The sequence below is a fragment of the Drosophila teissieri genome, chromosome 3L (genome assembly GCF_016746235.2).
Source record: "Drosophila teissieri strain GT53w chromosome 3L, Prin_Dtei_1.1, whole genome shotgun sequence".
Lineage (NCBI taxonomy): Eukaryota > Metazoa > Arthropoda > Insecta > Diptera > Drosophilidae > Drosophila > Drosophila teissieri.
In genome coordinates this window covers 7,255,534-7,272,804 of record NC_053031.1, presented here as the reverse complement: position 1 = coordinate 7,272,804, position 17,271 = coordinate 7,255,534, and the positions used below count along the sequence as shown (strand labels likewise).

Sequence of the window (17,271 nt, the reverse complement as noted above, 5' to 3'; positions counted from 1 at the left end):
TTATTGAGCCTTCAATTTGGCCATGTCCTGGCGCAATGTTTGGCTTAAATATTTTATTTGCCAATGGATATCCTTTTCAGACCCCAAATGTTGCGTGTTCAATTGACAGGAATTGGATGAAGTTCTTGTGCCTCAAGGATTTTCTTCAAGTCGCACAGAAAATACCCTTTTAAGAAACTAAAAAGAAAGCTATTATAGACTTTTCTTACAAGTTTAGCTCTGCTAATATAAGGGGATTGCTGTGACTGACTGTTCCTAGTAGGCCTTCCAACTTTACAGGGTATCTGCAGACGTTCAACTACAATGCAAGGAAAATGTGTGTATTTTGCGCCTTTTCGATGTCGGGTGTTTGAACCTTCTGCCAGTTGTTGTGTCGCCAGGTCCTCCCTCCTGGTAAATCCTTCTTATTTAGCCGACGGGCCTGTCTGATTGTCTGGCTGTCTAACTCCGCATTACCCCCGCTTCGTTCCGAAAGTGTCCTGGAGAAGTGTTAACTTGTTTGGCCAAGATTTACAAGTCGTCGTTGATTTCCTTAGCTCACCTTTTTCGGTGCCTCGGGCGCTGCCAACCAAACTTCGATTCAAATGCAGCTGACAAAAGCATAAATCGGTTTCTGGCAAGCGACTGACTTAAACTCACTTTGATGTGCGAATAGACGACGAGGTATGAAAGCCTGTTGTAAATTTCAATTTCTGTCAGAAAGAATCAACTTGAACGGAGACGACAGGACACCTTGGGAAAACCACTTAACCGCACTTAATGCCACAAACAATTTTACAATTTCAACTGTCTGCTGTCTGCGGTCCCCTACCAAAAATTCCCAACTTAAGTGCCTCGGTACATGGCTCTTTTTACAGTCATTAAAGTTAATTGTGTAGTGAGGAAAATTGTGTGGAAAGATAGCAAAACGGGAGCAGCAACTTAAGAAACACAGAGAAAAATATGTACTAAAAGTAAATCAAAATTAAAAAGTTATGATTATAATTCGAATCAATTGATATTTCACTTTATTGAATAGTAATTTTCTCTGTGTAACCACAAATGGAATGGTTCAGCGTTTGACACTTTTGTGGTGTACCACCAAAAACTGGGCAGCTTAAATCCTTCAAATCCATAAATTACCACACGCCTCCGGCTGCAGGAATTTTTCTTAATTAATAATAAGTTTTAAGAGCGTCGGCATGCCAACCTGCGCCCACCTTAGCTGATTACTCCACCTCCACCTGATTCTGCCGAGTTCCCCTTAACTTTGTGTAACTCAATGCCTTGGCTTTTCACTCGTTAATATTGTTGTTTTTCCAGGGCGTCTGTCTCGTTTTCGCTCTTTGTTGTTTTTGTTGGTGTGGCAGCGTCTATTAATTAAATTAAAAAGTTCACAGCCATCGTTGTCGTGAATGCCCCTTCCATTCGCACGTCTCATCAGCTCATCAGCATGCAAACTATGCAAAAATAAAAAAATAATCAAATGGGAGGGTGATCAGTTTTAACAGCGATTAATTTAAAATAAATTTAAATATCAGTGCATTAGAAATATTGTAGGGGGGCAATTAAATAAAAGTGTTTAATTCTCATTAATTATGTTAAATCGTTTAATATTTAACATAACATTTTCAGGGGTAAATATTATTTATTTTCAATATTTTATGAATAAACAACCTTAAACGTTCCTCGTACCCTTGCGAACTCCATCGCCATGCTAGCATCTTTCTTTTGTTCGCGAAATGCAAATCATTTAAACAATTAACCAACCCGTCTGGCCAACTGATTCAATTGAACTCGGCAGACTGATCAACCGAGAACCCAGTGGCCCCCGTGGATCCCAGTAGTTTAAAGTTTAAACAGTTCATTGGACGCTGCTGTAGTTGTTTATATATTTTTTATATTTATCCACCCGTTGTTTCCCTGTTTTTATTTTTTTACTTTTTGCACATTCCGCTCGACAATTATGCATTATTTACAAAAGTTAATTGCCGACGCGCAACAGCATTGTTCAACAAGACCACGCCCACTTGGAGGAGGGCAATTAACAACATTATTGACTCTGTTCGCCGGGCACATTGGGAAAATTGCTGGAAATGGGCAAAAGGAAGGAGGACCCACAAGCGGCACTTTGAAATGCTAATGAAATTGCCTTTTAAAGCAGAAGCTGCCGGCTTAAAACTGAAAAACGAAGAACAGAAACAGCCACTGAAATTGTCGTCCTCGGGCCCCCCTTTTTTTTTTGCTTAATTGATAAATTGATTAAATTGCAAAAAGCCGTAATTGCACAACCACATCAGTCACACGGAGTGCAATCTCTCGAAATTTAACATTTAATTTGACTCGGCAAATTGCATTGCCTGCTTCCATTGTCCCGATTCTGCGAAGGAAGCTACGTTAATGCGATGTATTTTGTCAGCATTTGAAGTGTCACATCAGCTCGGGATGCCGAATTCAGGATTCAGGATGCCGGATTCAATTGGATTTGGCATTGTCTGCTCCTTTCGACGACGGTGGTCAATTTGAAGGATAAATTACTGATTTCGTCTATTGTCTGCGTTTCCTGCGTTAGTTACTACTGGTCAACGTGGGCCAGAGTGGGGTATAATCCGGAAAAGGCGCTTATGCAGTTGCAGAGAAAAAAACTAGTAGGGATTGGGAGTTCAATTATATGTGCCTTCTAACTTTTTGTCCAACAAAAGTCCTTACCTTTGAAAAAACAATGTTAAAGTAGGTTTCTTTCTGACATATCTATTCTTTCTTTATTTTTCCGAGAGCATGCTCTATCTGCAAGTGCAAAACTTATCGCATAAACTGGCACGAAATGTTTGAGTCCTAACCATTTGATTACCCGTTGGCTCGTCATAATCATCGAACGTTTCCGCACTATCCCTTTTTTATGGCTTTCTAAGGCTGCCAATCCTTTGCCAGCTCAACACTCTCTGAGTTTTGGAAGTTTTCGGGGGCTTTTTAGGTTTTAGTACCCGTTAAGTCCTTTAGGGCGAAAGTAAAAACGAGTTTCATGCGCCGCCCCCGGAATGATAGGTTTTGTTTCGTCCGCTCCCTTTCTAACCATATATCTCTGCTCCTTCTGACATGTCCCTCTTTCACTCTTACTCTTTACTCAGAGATCCTTGCAAATTTATTGCATTTCCTCGATGAAGTTTTCCGCACTTTTTCTTCGTTTCTGCTGGCCTTTTTCCTTTTGTGGCTTTGCTTTGATTTAATTTGGCCGCTGCTGTTGTCTCTCTTCCTCTGGCCCGCCCCATCTCTTTCTGTTGTTCGTGGGATGCTTGCAATTTGCGAGCTTTGTTCAATTGGCTTTTCTGGGTCTGGGGTCCTGCCAATGTCCAAGTTTTGTGTTCTCGCCATGTCCTGTCACTCATGCGTCAGCGGTATTTGTTGGGTGTCGGGCTTTAAATCACCCGACGTCTCTCGGCTTAGAAAACTTTTAAAGTTGGTAGATTCCTTTTCTGGCACTGGAGCCAACCTGCCTGCCACATATTATGCTCATTTCATAGTTTCGGCTTGGCAATCCGACCAAAAAGTGTGTGGTTCATAAATTCGGGGGAAGAACATAACCAGAGTTGATGTAATGCCGTGTGGCAACTGGGGCTTTGCGGTGGCGTTGCATAATGTGCATGCAGTTAAGGATGAAATGATAGCACAAACACACACTAAAACAAAAATAATGAAAAGGTTTATAGAAAGAAATGCATGTACATGTAAACTAATCCAGTAGTGCCTTCAACAGCCCAGACACAAGGCACCCTGGGATTTCTTCTCTTTGCACATTGTATCTCCTAGTTCTATATTTGTGAACCCAACTGTAACATACCCCGCCTTTCAAAAAATCTGCCAACTCCCTTTTGGTTTGTACTTTATGTTGAACATATTTTATTGATTACATTTCCAGCTCCAACATCTCCAACTCCTACTCCAACATGGCCAACTCCGGCCACTTTGTGTGTTGGCGTGTGTTGGCACAACTTTATGAGATTTCATTCCCCCAGACCATCGAAAGATGATTTTGGGGCACTTCGCATTGCATTCTGGATTGCTCCCTCTCATGCCGCCGTTGACTTGGCAAATAAATTGCTTATTTGTAGCGACGATTTGCGGCTATTTTGTGATTTGTGGTGGGTGACATCATTCATTTGGACAGGGTTGGAACTGTGGAACTTCTGTGTTTCAGTCTCCCCTGGGTTGCATATTTATCCTGGCTATTAATTAAACATATTGACTGCCCTGGCTCGCAGCTTATGGCTTGCCATAATTTATTTTTTCTGCTGCCAGATGATGGCCATTACTGGGGAATTGCAAGAAATGGCCAAAATCAAAGAATTTGATGAGGAATCGAAGCTTTTTTCCTGGTACTCCCTTTGTGCCTCCTCACTCGGCTTGATTACAATTTATTGACTTTTGCCGGCGAAATCCTCTTGGTTTCGTCTTCTACTCCTCTTTCTTCGACTCCCTTTTGGCGACTCTGCCACGCCCACTTGTATGCATATCGTTAGCAAATTGCAGGCTCACCAGGACGCCCGAAAAAAGGATTTGCATGTGTGTGCTGTGCTGTGCTGGCGGTAAGCTAATATCCAACCAATTTCCGTTTGACTCGCTTCGCGTTTTCGCCGTTTTTCCGTTGGGGGGATTTTCAGAGCAGGTAAACTTGGCCAACATGGACCTGCTGGTTCAGCCTTTTGTGTTTCCGTTTTAGAAATTGGAAGGCAGAAAGCGGCGCGTACCGCCTCTCCAGTGTCCTTCCTGATTTCACCCGTTTCGTGTCCTTTTTTTTCGGCGCTGCCATATAAATTTGTACAAAAGCTTAGCCAATTTTTTCGCCTTTTGTTTGCCAGTGGCTTCGTCGTCGTCCTGAACTCATTTGCATATTCGGCACATTCAAAATACCCTCGATGTTTGCCCTGGACACCCATGCAAAAGACCCCTGACAATTTATCCCCATTCCACTCCTTATGAGCTGTGACTATTAATGGTGTTTGGTTTAAGGCGCTCTTAAAGCGTTGCCAACGAAAATAACCAAACAAATATTATTTTCATAGTGCCCTTTTAGGCACAGATTTTAAATATTTTCAGTAAATTTTTCATTCTTGCCTCAAGTTGATTGGAAGCAAATGTAAACAGCGGCAAGCAAATGTCAGATTCAGGGCTAGGAGTCAGGAAAAGAGGACCACAATCTGGTGGCTTTACAGCCACAGACCACAAAGAGCTTGGCATATTGACCCCAAAAAAAGGGAGGTTGTCCAGTAGGCGTTGATTGGCATTCCGAACCCCGAAACCCGAGACCCGAACTCCTCTGCCCCTCTTTCATCTTTCACCTACACAGCTCACTGTCAGAGCTAATGGCTCGAAGGGTGAAAACTGTAAAGTGAAGTTTGCTGTGGGTGGGCCAAAAAACTGAAGTGGCTTTCCTGCCACTTGAGCGTTTATGGATATTGACATCTCAATGACCGAGCCCTGTAATTTAATTAGGGCAGACTTTGCCCGGGAGAGCGAACCTGAACCTGAACGCTGAACCTGAAGAGAACTCGAACTAAACTGTGGCTTTTCCTTTGTTCCCTGCTTGCAGCAATTTCCCGCGAAGATGGCGACGAGTCGACGCACCACCATCACCACCACCATCATCACCGCGGTGGACATGGCGGGCACCACAACCACGGTAACAAAGTTCCATACAACGGCTACAATTCGGAGGAATACTTGGACCGGCTCGAACCGAATGGCAATATACCCGCTGACAAGACAAATTGCAGATATGGAGGTGAGCTATTGAATTTTCTAAATAATATCTATGCGTAAACTGCCTCTAAAAATATATAACAAATGCTTTTTGTGTACGGAACGAAGAACATATTTTCTTTCACATGATAGTTAACATTTTCCTATCGGTAATCTGGCCAAAACTCAAGCGAATTTTGCCCTCGAATAGGCTCATTCATAAAGCTTTGCGTAATTTATCGCCCGCTTGTGCAATAATCTCTCATTTAAGCTGCCCTCCTCCGCCGAAACTAATTTAATGATAAGATGCCAAGTCCCTCGCTCTCTAGATTTCCCCCCGACTGACTGGCAATAATTTATGCCTCCATCTTGTGTGAGCAGCGTGTCTAATTATGGAAGCAAGTTAGATTTTCCCCAACTTTTCCTCATTCCCTTGGTGCAACTGGGAATTCCCTCGCTTCGATTTAACGTTGTTTTTTGTGCACATAGAATAAATGTGCCGAAATAATTCAAGAATGTGCCGTATTTATGCTCAAACTATATATCATTACTTATTTTATTATTAAAATATAGGATTTAAAATAGAGGATTTTTGTTTTTTTTTTTGTATTCAAAGTGTAGCTTTTTTCCATGTGTACTCCTGTTCTTTGGTAATTTATCAAATTTTTGTCTCATTTAGCTAATGCAAACAAGTTCTTTCTGTTCCATTTCGCCGTTTGAGCTTATCTAAGCGAGAATTTCCGCAGATAAGCGAGGCCCTCTGTCATCATTTTCCTCGCTGCTGTTTTTCTCATAATTGTAAATTGCAATTTTATGCAAACAATGGATGGGTGTTGGGTGGTTGTGGAGTTGGCTAAAAGCGAGGTAGACTCGTTGACATTGCCGATAAGCCTGTGAATGTAATGGCTTCATTTGTTGCTTCACTCGTGCACTTGAAGCTCTGTTGCTCCTTGTTTGTTATTGTCCTGGTGAAGCGGGGCACTCAACTCGAATTCACTTCCATTTTGTACCTCCTTGTAGTATATACATGTAGCCTTTGTCTTGCCGATGTCTAGGCCTCTCGGAATCGGGCCATAAAACAACGGAAATGGAAATATTAACAAGCAAGTGCACAGCAACAAGGGAATTATTCATAACCAAATGGAAATTGTGCATGCTCCATATATCTTTGCGGGCTTTAAACTCAATGCCATTATTGTTTCACTGCCATGAAGGAGCATTTTGCACCCGGCTTTCCGCTGTTCCTCCAAGTTATGTCCTCTGACATTGAATTCCATCGGTACATGGCTTGGATTATCGTGGTACAAAGTCGTTAAACTATTTCAGTGAAAGGAAAGTGCTTTTTTAGGGTCGGAAAAGTGTTTACTGTGGCGGTTTGTACTAAGTAGTTTTCAGCTTTATGTATTTACTAAGTTGGCAAACAATTATAATCGATTTTATCAGCACTTGTGTAAGTTCTTGTGCCAATTAATTTCCACACTTAAATACTAAATAAATTGAATAGTACAATTGGTAACTTTGCAATTATGTTGTCACAATTTTCACAACTATCGATGAAACTTTTTAACTCCCTTATCTATCAAAATCAATTCCGTAAAGTTTTTTTTAAGCCACCCACTGCCCATGCAATCATAAAGTTATGTAACGCACAATAAATTACAGAGTTCTGAAAGGCAGCAGAGAAAATTCTCCACAGTTAGCAGAGGACATCCGCCCCGCACCCGGAATTTTCCAGCCCCTTTCCCATCAGCAAAAAGCAATTTCAGTTTTTCATGCTGTTTCCATTTTTTTTGCTGCGGTTCTGATTACATGATTTATAAGTTATCTTTAGCAAAACAACAACGCTGGGTGCCATTATAGGGGTAGCAGCGCAGGATATGAACAATTTATGTTCAACGCTTTCGCAAAAGATTATTGTTTATATGCGCAAATTATGCGAACATAGCTGTGTAAAATTTCGAAAACATATTGGCCAAAAAGAATTCGCATGAAACTGTTTAAAAGGCACCCCAACAACGATGCTAAATCATGTTTTACAATTATGCGTGAAGCATAAATATAAGGAATAAATTTAATTTGCCCTGGAAAGAAGACGCAGAGGCTTCAAAGTCGGTGATAAAGTGTGTGAGGCAATTTTTGCCGGGCCCCAGGATTTTTTTTAAAGGCGCGTAATGCCACCTGTAAGCTACTTTTATAGGGTGAAAGAGAAGGTCCTTGTGTAGACTCTACTCAACTTGCGCACAAATCCTTTTAACGCTTTATTTGGCTTCTGACGCGCTTTCCTGTGCCATCCTTCGTCTTTCGTCCTTTGAGCTTTGTTTATTTTTTTTTTTTTCCTTGACTCGCAGGATCCTGTGCGTTTGCTTGGTTTGTTTGTTTTTAATGCCGCTTCCTTGAGAAGGGATACCTCTGCCTATTTTCTCAGCCACCCTTTTGTAGCTCGGCGGAAAACTGTCTGTGATTTAAATTTATTGGCAAAATACTTAAAGTAAATCTTTTTGTTTCACTTTGTTTCGTGTACGTGTCTTGTGAGCGTTCTTTTTTTTAACAACCCTTTGACAATTTTCGGCGTGCTTTTTATACCTTCCGCGTCTATTAAGGGTCTTTCTTGCGGTTCATTTTAAAATTCTAACTGGCAGCCACAACCGGAATCCCTGCACAGAATTCACCCGACGCCTTGCGGTTTAGGCAGCGTCTTTCTTGTGGCTTCCACCCTGCCACCCAGCCATCCAGCCACCCACCACCCACTCACCCCTTTCAGGTCATAACCTCCACCCCCTGTCAGAATCGTTGCAGTTTATTAACGAAGCAAAAACATGTCGCCTTCGCTGACTTGTTTTTTCCGCCGCATTTGAAAAGAACGCTTTTCTCTGTTTTAATGATTTACTTAAATTTTTTGTTGTTTGCAAAACTCTCTGTATTTTCCTTTGGTTTCTCCTTTTCGTTTGATGTCATTTTGGCTGAGAAAATTTTTTGATGGTTTTCGGTCGTTTTTTGGTTGGGCTAATGAAGCGACTTATGCAATGACATGGAAAATTTGCGGTCCACATTTTTCTCTCCGTTTGATTTTATTCTGCCCCTTTTTCCGAGTGTTTTTCCGACCACTGCACAGCATTTGCATGACGTCTGTAGGAAAAAGAGTGCGAGAATTGGGGCTGAAAGAAAGGAGAGTGAGCTTATCAAAAGGCCAAAGGCTTTTTTTCCAGCTTTGATAAATGAAAAGTTTGCTAATTGGCTTGTTTAAAAAGAGTGCTGCCACACTGGATAACTGTGGCAAATGCACAAGTAACACAACTCTTTGAGCCGCAAACTGAATTCATTAGCTGAGAATGGGGGTGCCAACATGTTGAAATTTGAGATGAACACAAAGTTCAGACCATGATCTAGTTCCAAAACCAATTAAGAATAGTAAAATATAACAAAAATTAAGTTCCTAGTCGCAGAAAAATCATTTTGTGTATATGCATTTGATGATTCTGCAAACCTCTACTGTCTGTTTTAACTCTTTAAAGTAGATGTGCCATAAACTCAAATATCATGTCTATGAAGTTTACCCTATTTATTTTTTCGCATACCCCTTTAGCTGCTGCAATCAATTTTCTTTGAAAACTTTGTCTGGCCAACTAAGCAAAGTGAAAGCTTTATAATAATCCAAAGTCAAGCCACGCCCCACCAACTTTTGGCTTACCACTGCCAATTTTCGCCATTGTCCAACTCGCCACATAAACCCGCTTCGCGTTCGTATGCCGAAAAAGAAAATTGTCCAGAAAATTTCTTTTGACAATTCACCGCTTTATGCATACTAAGCTCATTATGGCCAACTTGAAGCACAGCGAACATCCTTTTTTATTCATTTTTCTTTTTTTTTTTCGTTTTTTATTATTCGTTAACTGAAGGGCGGTTCGTGAAAATGTGCTGGAAAACTTTTTAATAGTGGCCAGGCATCACCCCCGTGGGTTTGATGAGTATTTCTATTTTATTGCATCTGGCTGTGGCTAACAATGCCCCACGGGCGGTGCCACGCCCCCATGTCCAAGAAAGTGGCACAATATTAAAATTTTCGCTTGTCATTATAAATTCCTTGGCCAACACCAAAGGATGCCATAAAAATAATAATGGGCGAACAAACAACAAAAATGGATAAGAGCGCCTTTATAGGTTTTACTTCGAGTTATTAAGGCGATGAGGGTGCACTGGAAATAAATGTTTCGAATGTGTTTTCTAAGCAATTATTTTGTGTTGGGATTTGGGCTCAAAAAATAGGTAAAACTAGAAGAATACGAATTAATAAGAATTTTTTAATTATATATCGCAATAATGTAATTTTTTTCTTCGTGTATCCTTCAAATGGGATCATGGGAATTATTAGTGCTTGAGGGCATTTCAGTTGCAATCAGCGCGCATTTTGACGGACAGCTGAAGTATCCGTAACGTCATCGAAGGACCTGGGGTCATGAGCCCCCAAAACCCGAACCCCAAACACGGAATTAGGATTCATAATATGATAAAGTGGTTGGGTTGGGGGATGGATGCTATGGGGGTGGCATTTTGCCTTTGGGTTCTGCCCAAATTGTAACTAAAGATGGTCCTGTCTTTGTGTGTGTGCCAACTGATATCCTAGCCGCACATTCACAAGTCTGACACACACACACAGTTATCTCATAGGTGTGCGTAAATTATAAGCAACTTGCAAATGTGGCTGCCCACATCGATACATAAACACAGTCGTAGGCTCACATTCCCATGCATTTGGGAATTGGTCCACAGGGAAAAGCCGGCCGACACTCCACCTCTATGTCTCTGCAGTGAGCGAAAAGTATGACTGGAATTGGTACTGAGATTAATAATTAATTTGTTTAATAAGTTATATGGATTGGCTGCAATCAGTAAACTTTGATAGATCTATCAGTCAAACTCATCACGGCTTCCTACTAAAAGTTGGTTACTGATTAATAAAGTATGCTTAGAAATTTTAATTATTGAAAATGGTGTTCTACTAGAATGACTGACTAGGTTTTTCAGTATATCCTCCTGGTGTGTGGACCATATTCCCCGCCTCCTGCTGACCGCTCGTCATATGCCTGTCCTGGCCTTCGGAGCAGATAACGTTCGTTATGTGTGTTGAATGTGACAGCCTTGGGGCATCGCCATGCCCGCATAGTCATATAGCCACGGCTGAAGCCTTCGTCGGCTTATCCCCACTGGCTTACCTATGGCCTACGCATTTCATTTGGTCAGGCGGCGTTTCCGTTTCCTTCCTGCCACACAGACTACTTCAAATTTTGATTGTCATCTACGTGCCTGGGAGCGTGTCTGTGTGTGTGCGTGTGCGTTTTGTATCCTGTGTGAGAGGCTTTTCGAATGAAATTGCTGCAAATTATTCCCATTACGTTTTTGGAGGGCTGCATTTCAAGTTGATTGTCGTTTACATTTCGCAGAGCAAAGGCCAAAGAACCGGGGGCTTGTTGGTTTGCAGAGGAGTTTGGAGGTTGGAGCCATTCGCTGGATCGCTGGATGATTGAGTTCTGGAATAGGAATAGGCAATGGGCAATAGGCGGCTGTTGGACCATTTGCAATGGGGTAATCAAGACGAGTTTCTTGATTTCAGCAATAACGTATCAATCAGTCGTCAATTATTTTATCATTAAATGTGTGGTTACATTTGCATATGCGAGTGGAGTGCCTTAGTTGTTTTATTTGTATGTTTGTTGTTTAATGTATAACCTGTTAGCTGTTGATATCGATTTCTGTGGTTTAATGGCTTGTGAATTTTAGTCTAAGAAATAATTAGAGATATAATTAGAGATATGTGGTCCTAGTTAATTGGTAAATTCCCATTGAATTGAGCAACTGTAGATCGGATTAGAGGGTATTTTGTAGTTATCCTGTTCCTGCGGGTCCTGTAGATCAATCAGCAGTACTTCAGTCCCCCGAGTGATTCCCGATAGAAGCGCAGGCCTGTTTACTGACCAACATCTCTTTTGAATTTTCCCGCTTTGTAGGCTAAAATCGTCTACGTGTGTCCTTTGTGGGGAAACTCAATCCCATTTCGCTCAATAGCTCGCTGTGTTATTGGCCCAGCGATTCTACTCTATTTTCGCCATTTTCTGAGCGATTCGCAGTGGGTAAACAATGCGGCGTTTTCATATGTGACGAGAATCCGACGGGAGCATTGTGCACTTGCGTATATATCATTTTTTGTTCGCTCTTTTTCCCCGTCTGTCTGCCCCGAATGACAAACAACGGATGATATATTGCAGGGGCCACGCCTACCGCCTTTTGTTTCCAGTTGCCGCAAATCAGTGGCCAATAACTGGGATGAAAACTGATGGCAAAGGAGATTTCCCAGCTACATGCTGGAGTATATGCCTCTGGGGCATGTTTATTGAGCAAACCTTTTGAAGTTAATTAAAACGAAAGGCAGCCAGCGCAGCGTTTTCAATTACTCAAGCAGCACAATTTTTTCATGGCCCTTAATTTTTTTACGAGCAGCTGTAAAAGTATTATTGAAAATCTTTATCTACCCGGCGAAGTGAAAGGAAAAATCCGTTTTATTGCTTATTAATATGTGCTCGAGCGGAGGAGTTGAGAAGGAGCCAGTCTGCAACTGCAAATAAATTGGATTCCTGTTGCTACCTACCGCAGTTTATATCTGCGAACTTTTCACCTCATCCTTTAACCTGAAAAACTGGGTCTGTGGCCAGGGAATCGCATTAGGAATCAATTCATTTCACTTCTATTGTGCAATTTCCGATACGTCCAAGGAGTCCAGCTAAGACTGGCTGGTAAATAGACGACAAATTGAGGTTGTAAATCTCCTCTGATGGAGCATTTGTGACAAATCAATTTGATAGCGGTTTGGTCAAGGCGAAGTTGCCTGAAATTAATCTAGCTTACGAAAAAAAAAATAGATTGGCTTGGGATGTTTAATTTAAAAATTCCTAGTTGAAAGTTTTTCTTGGTTCTTTCTTTGGCGGGGCCGGAAATAGCTCAAAATATTTTTAGGGCATTCCAGCCTCCGCTTCCCGTTTCTTTTGGGGCGCCACACGCCCAGCAACAATGTTGCATAATATCCAGCGTTTAGTGTGAAAATTTCCCACTTCCACGGCCATTTTTCCTCGTTGTGGCACTTCTTTTGAAATTGCGCACATAAACTAATTTCGCATGCATGAAATGACTTTCATAGAGAAATGGCAAAATTGCAGTGTGTGTGCAGTGGCCTAGCCTAGAATGTCCTGGCCTCTCCTGTCTCCTGTTAATGCACTGCCAAATATAAAAATAAATATTTAATTATATACTTAACATATACCGTACTTAACGTATAAAATTTTTATTAATTTAGTGCACAATACACGAATGATCCTCGAATTCACTTGACTTATGCATGAAAATATACTTATCATAATGTTTATTTCGCTTTTCTGCAATATAGCTTCTTTTCGTCACTTGGGTACATAACTTTTCTCGCAGTGCAGCTGTCCAGAGTTGCCACCAAACCGCAGGACGACGCGTCGACATCCGTTAGGGTTAAGTTGCAAGTCGGTGGTGCCGTCGCTGCCGCTCGTGCAGCTTTTACCGCTTTTGCCGCCCCGCTAATTGTGTCACAATGATGAGCATAATTTGCAGCGCTTTGCCATTGCAAAGAGGGACAAAGGAGAAGGCAGGAAATTAAGCATACGCCATGTGTGCCATGCCGCTAATTTTCCGTTAGTAATTTCATTTCATGCCAACGCCACTCAACCCTTTTAAAAGGAAAACCACTCGCTTTTAATTACCATCAACGTCAGTTTTGTGTGGCATTTTGGGTGCCTTCAGATTTTTCCGAGCGCATTTCCACCCAGCCAATTTAAATGTCTACTCTGCGTAGAAGAAGGAAAGGGTTGCCTTTTCTCAGACAAATATGCTGTCATATGTTTTGCTTCCACACCCACACCCCCCACCCCCCGCCAAAAAACTCATGACATGATGAATGATGAGCCGCCAATTGTTTTTTGCTTTTGTTTGCGAATTACAAACAAATGTGTAAGAAGTGAAGGAAAATAAGTTGAAGCCTCCTCCCAGGGAAACAAAAGTAAACATTTTGACATGACAAGCGGCATATTAAGCGATATATCAGAGATGGCATCGTGATTTTATTAAAAAGAAAGTCCTAAGATATTAGATAACCTTAGCCTAACAAAAACAATGCTGTCTTATCAATGATACAACATGCAATAACTAAAAAAAGTGTGTGAAATAATGAAAGTCCCATCACTAGTCCATATTCCTTATAATCGCTTAGCGATTTCCGCTTTCTTTGTTTATGGAGACGGAAATTTTCACTCATCCCCTTAGAGGAAATACTCCGTTTTCCTAATTTGTAATTTGTATGTAATTTGTTAAGGAATACACACACACAGTTTCATGTGTGTTTGTCCGACTGTCTCGCCAGGATGTGGCGTGCGGAAAAGTGCGGAAAAGAGGAAAAGTTCGAACGAGGAAGGATTTGTTCGCCTTAATTACAAAACATCAAAGTGGTCGATGTCTGTTGCTGAAGTCTTGAGCCTTTTGTGAGGGATTTACCCATCGATGTGGCAAGCACTTCGTCGGAGAATGGTTTCAAGTGTTGAATCTGCCACATTCCCAAATTGTACACCACTCCGGCACTAATAGAGTTACTACTTTCGGGAGTGGGTAATTAATTCAAGAATCGCAAAAATAGAAGGACCTTCGGTGTCAGCAATTAATAATTTGCCACGTTTTGAAAATTGTTTGTACGTGATCGTTGGCCACTCTTTTGGGTTGCCTCTCCTTCGCTTAATTGGAAAACGCTTCTCGATTGTGTTTTGATCGGGTTTGAGTAATTAAACAAACCATCGAGTGACAAGTCTGCACCTAAAGCAGTTTTCGGTAAATCCTTGAACAACCAGAAATGAAATACCCTTGCTAATCCACATGCACAAATCAATTTGGCCAAGCTTCTTTGCCATTTTTCTGCACTTTCCGTTGGCCATAAATAAGAGCGTAATTGGAAGTGATGAACATCAGGGACACCAGCTTAAATCCCAGACACGCGCTCACGCCCGAAAACTAGAACAGGTCCCAGCAGAAAACCGAAATCTCTAATCAAATGTCAATTCCTTATTCAATAAAAATCGAAAACATACGAGAAAAGTTCGCAGCTAAAGGAAGAGTGCGAAAAGAGGAATAAATACTTATAAGCGAGACTTGTGTACTGAGAAAAATATTGGTGAAAAATATTGGTAAAGGTGAAAAGGTGAAAAAAAGCACAAATAAAACTCTACATTGTATACATTTTCCATACATTTTCCATATTTTTATATGATTTAGGATCTTATTATCAAACTTACTTAAAGCACCTCATACAATTTCCTTAAATAACTTGAATTTTTTTAGTGTATCAACCAGGAATAGAGTAAATCTTTTAACGACTTTTATGTGCTCCTTGCGCACTTTCCTTGTTTTGTTGGCTTTTATTGTTCGTTTTCCTGACCATGTCCAATGCGCTTGTGTATAAGCCATTAAATGTGCTTTCCTTCGCTGGCTTGGCTTTTCCTGTTTTCGGCCAATTATTACGCGCGATTTATGCTTTTATTTGTCAACAAAGTTCGGAGGGCGAAAGCCCTCGTAAACATCGCAACCCCACACACACTTAATTGATTGTAAATCATAAAATGCGAACCATATTTTGATAAACTCCGTGACCAAGTGGATTTTTTCTTGGGTAATATGCAGAGCTTAACTGGGTTAAGCCATAAATTATTTTAAATGCACTTTTAACCGCTTTTTGCCCTTGTACTTTAATACTTGTTTACCTAGTTATAGTTGCCAACTTTTTTACTGCTTGCTCGAATGAAACACTTTTAATTTACCATTTTTTCCCGCCCATTTCTTTCTATTTTGTTTATTTTTAGCACAAGAGTCTGCGAAAAATGATAATAACAAACCACAAGGTAAAATGCTTTTTATTACTCTCCCCTAAATCTGTTACTTTGAATATTCTTATTTGCGCACAGCATGTCCTGAATCCTTTGAACCCCCGCTTTTTTCCCTCTCCTCTCGCACCGGAAATATTCCAGACTTTTAATAGTTTTCTTCGGACAGCAATTTAAATTGCCATATTTTATGCGCCAAAGCTCTCAGAATGTCATTAAAATAGATGTCAAGCAGTCGAGCTTGTTGTGCTCGCAGTATCCGTATCCTTTTGTCAATAAAAGTGAGTCGGGGAAGGACGATTGCAGGCGACAGCCATAAGTTATGACAAAACGCAGCGGGCCACCATTGTCATATTGAGACATTTGCACAAGCCCATTGGCTTAGCGCCGGGTTCAAGGATCCGAGGATTCAAGGATGCAGTCTGGTTCTGAGTCCGAAAAAGGTTGTCATCGCCGTAATTGAATTTTGGCCGCCTATAAATCTTGCATACTAAACAAGTGAAGTTTCCGAAAGACCAAAAGATATTCTTGGTTCAACAACTTCTGCGCAAAGTTTTGAGCGCCTGATTGATTTAATGATTTAATTATAACGTGCTTGCACAAGTCGAAGTTTTGCTGGTTGCGTTTAATATTTAAAATTATAAATCAAACCTCTTAGTAAAATGTATGATTCCTTAAACGCTTAGACGAATAGAAATCCTAAAGAGAAAGTTCATTCTGCCTTCTCTAAACTAGCTAGTTCCTATAACAAAATGCACTGAAACATGGGTTGCACATTGGCAGCTTTCAGCCCAGCTTCAATTTAATTTCACTTTAATCAGGCATTTCTAGCTGAATTTCTGATTGAAGCTTCGGAAATGGAAAGCAAACACTCGAGGATGCAGCATTGCATATCCTGCCAACCCCGAAAGGCCCCAAAAACTTCCCCCATTTTAAGTCGATTTTTGTCTCTCTCTCGGCCGCCTTTTGGTCTCCGTTGTCTGTATTGTAATTGAATTCTACAACAACACAATAAATTTAGGCACTAAACGGAAAAGCATCGGCAACAGGGGGTTAAGGCTGCTGCCAGCAGCGATGCCAAAACGGGCAGACAGTCGTTGGGAAGGGGAAGAGAGGGCGATGAGTTCGATGCTGGACTGCAGTAAAAAGAGAAAATTTAATTTCTTGCCTGAATAATAAATCACAAACATAAACAGCGAGTGTGGGTTGGGTAAAAAAGTGGAGGGGCTGAGATGTCGCCAGATAAGAACCCATGGAACATCCTTTTTTGGGGCGAAAAATATTGGGAGACACCATTTTCGACTCCTTTATTTTGGGGCAATTTGAAATTCGTTGTCGATGGCCAACCAGAGTTGCCATCGCGCTTATCAAAATGCCATTTCCTGGCCAAGGCAACTCTGAAGTTCTGTAAAAAAAGAGAAAGGGAACGGAGTGCCGAGTTTCGAGTGTAGGTTTATTAAATTTTTACGCAAATGCTCGACACGCGCATATGAATAACAATATATATGTACAGTCACACATGCATAAAAAAGAATATTATTTGAAGGGATGGGGTGCCTCCCCTGCCGATTTCACCCCCTCCCTTATCCGTATCCGTATGCAAATGAAAAGTAAAAACTTT

The 17,271-nt window shown here is 41.1% G+C and overlaps 1 protein-coding gene across 6 annotated transcripts in view; it reads left to right on the top strand.

Moving 5' to 3' along the window:
- LOC122616019 (cyclin-dependent kinase 14) overlaps positions 1-17,271 on the top strand; it is a 92,499-nt gene that overhangs the window by 59,363 nt on the left and 15,865 nt on the right. For 4 of the 6 annotated variants that reach the window (XM_043791253.1, XM_043791255.1, XM_043791258.1 and 1 more), the window contains 2 exons: positions 5,567-5,758; positions 15,630-15,668. In XM_043791253.1, the coding sequence (XP_043647188.1) occupies positions 5,567-5,758; positions 15,630-15,668 (231 nt within the window). The remainder of the gene's footprint in view (positions 1-5,566; positions 5,759-15,629; positions 15,669-17,271) is intronic. The other 2 variants (XM_043791254.1, XM_043791256.1) reach the window with 1 other exon arrangement.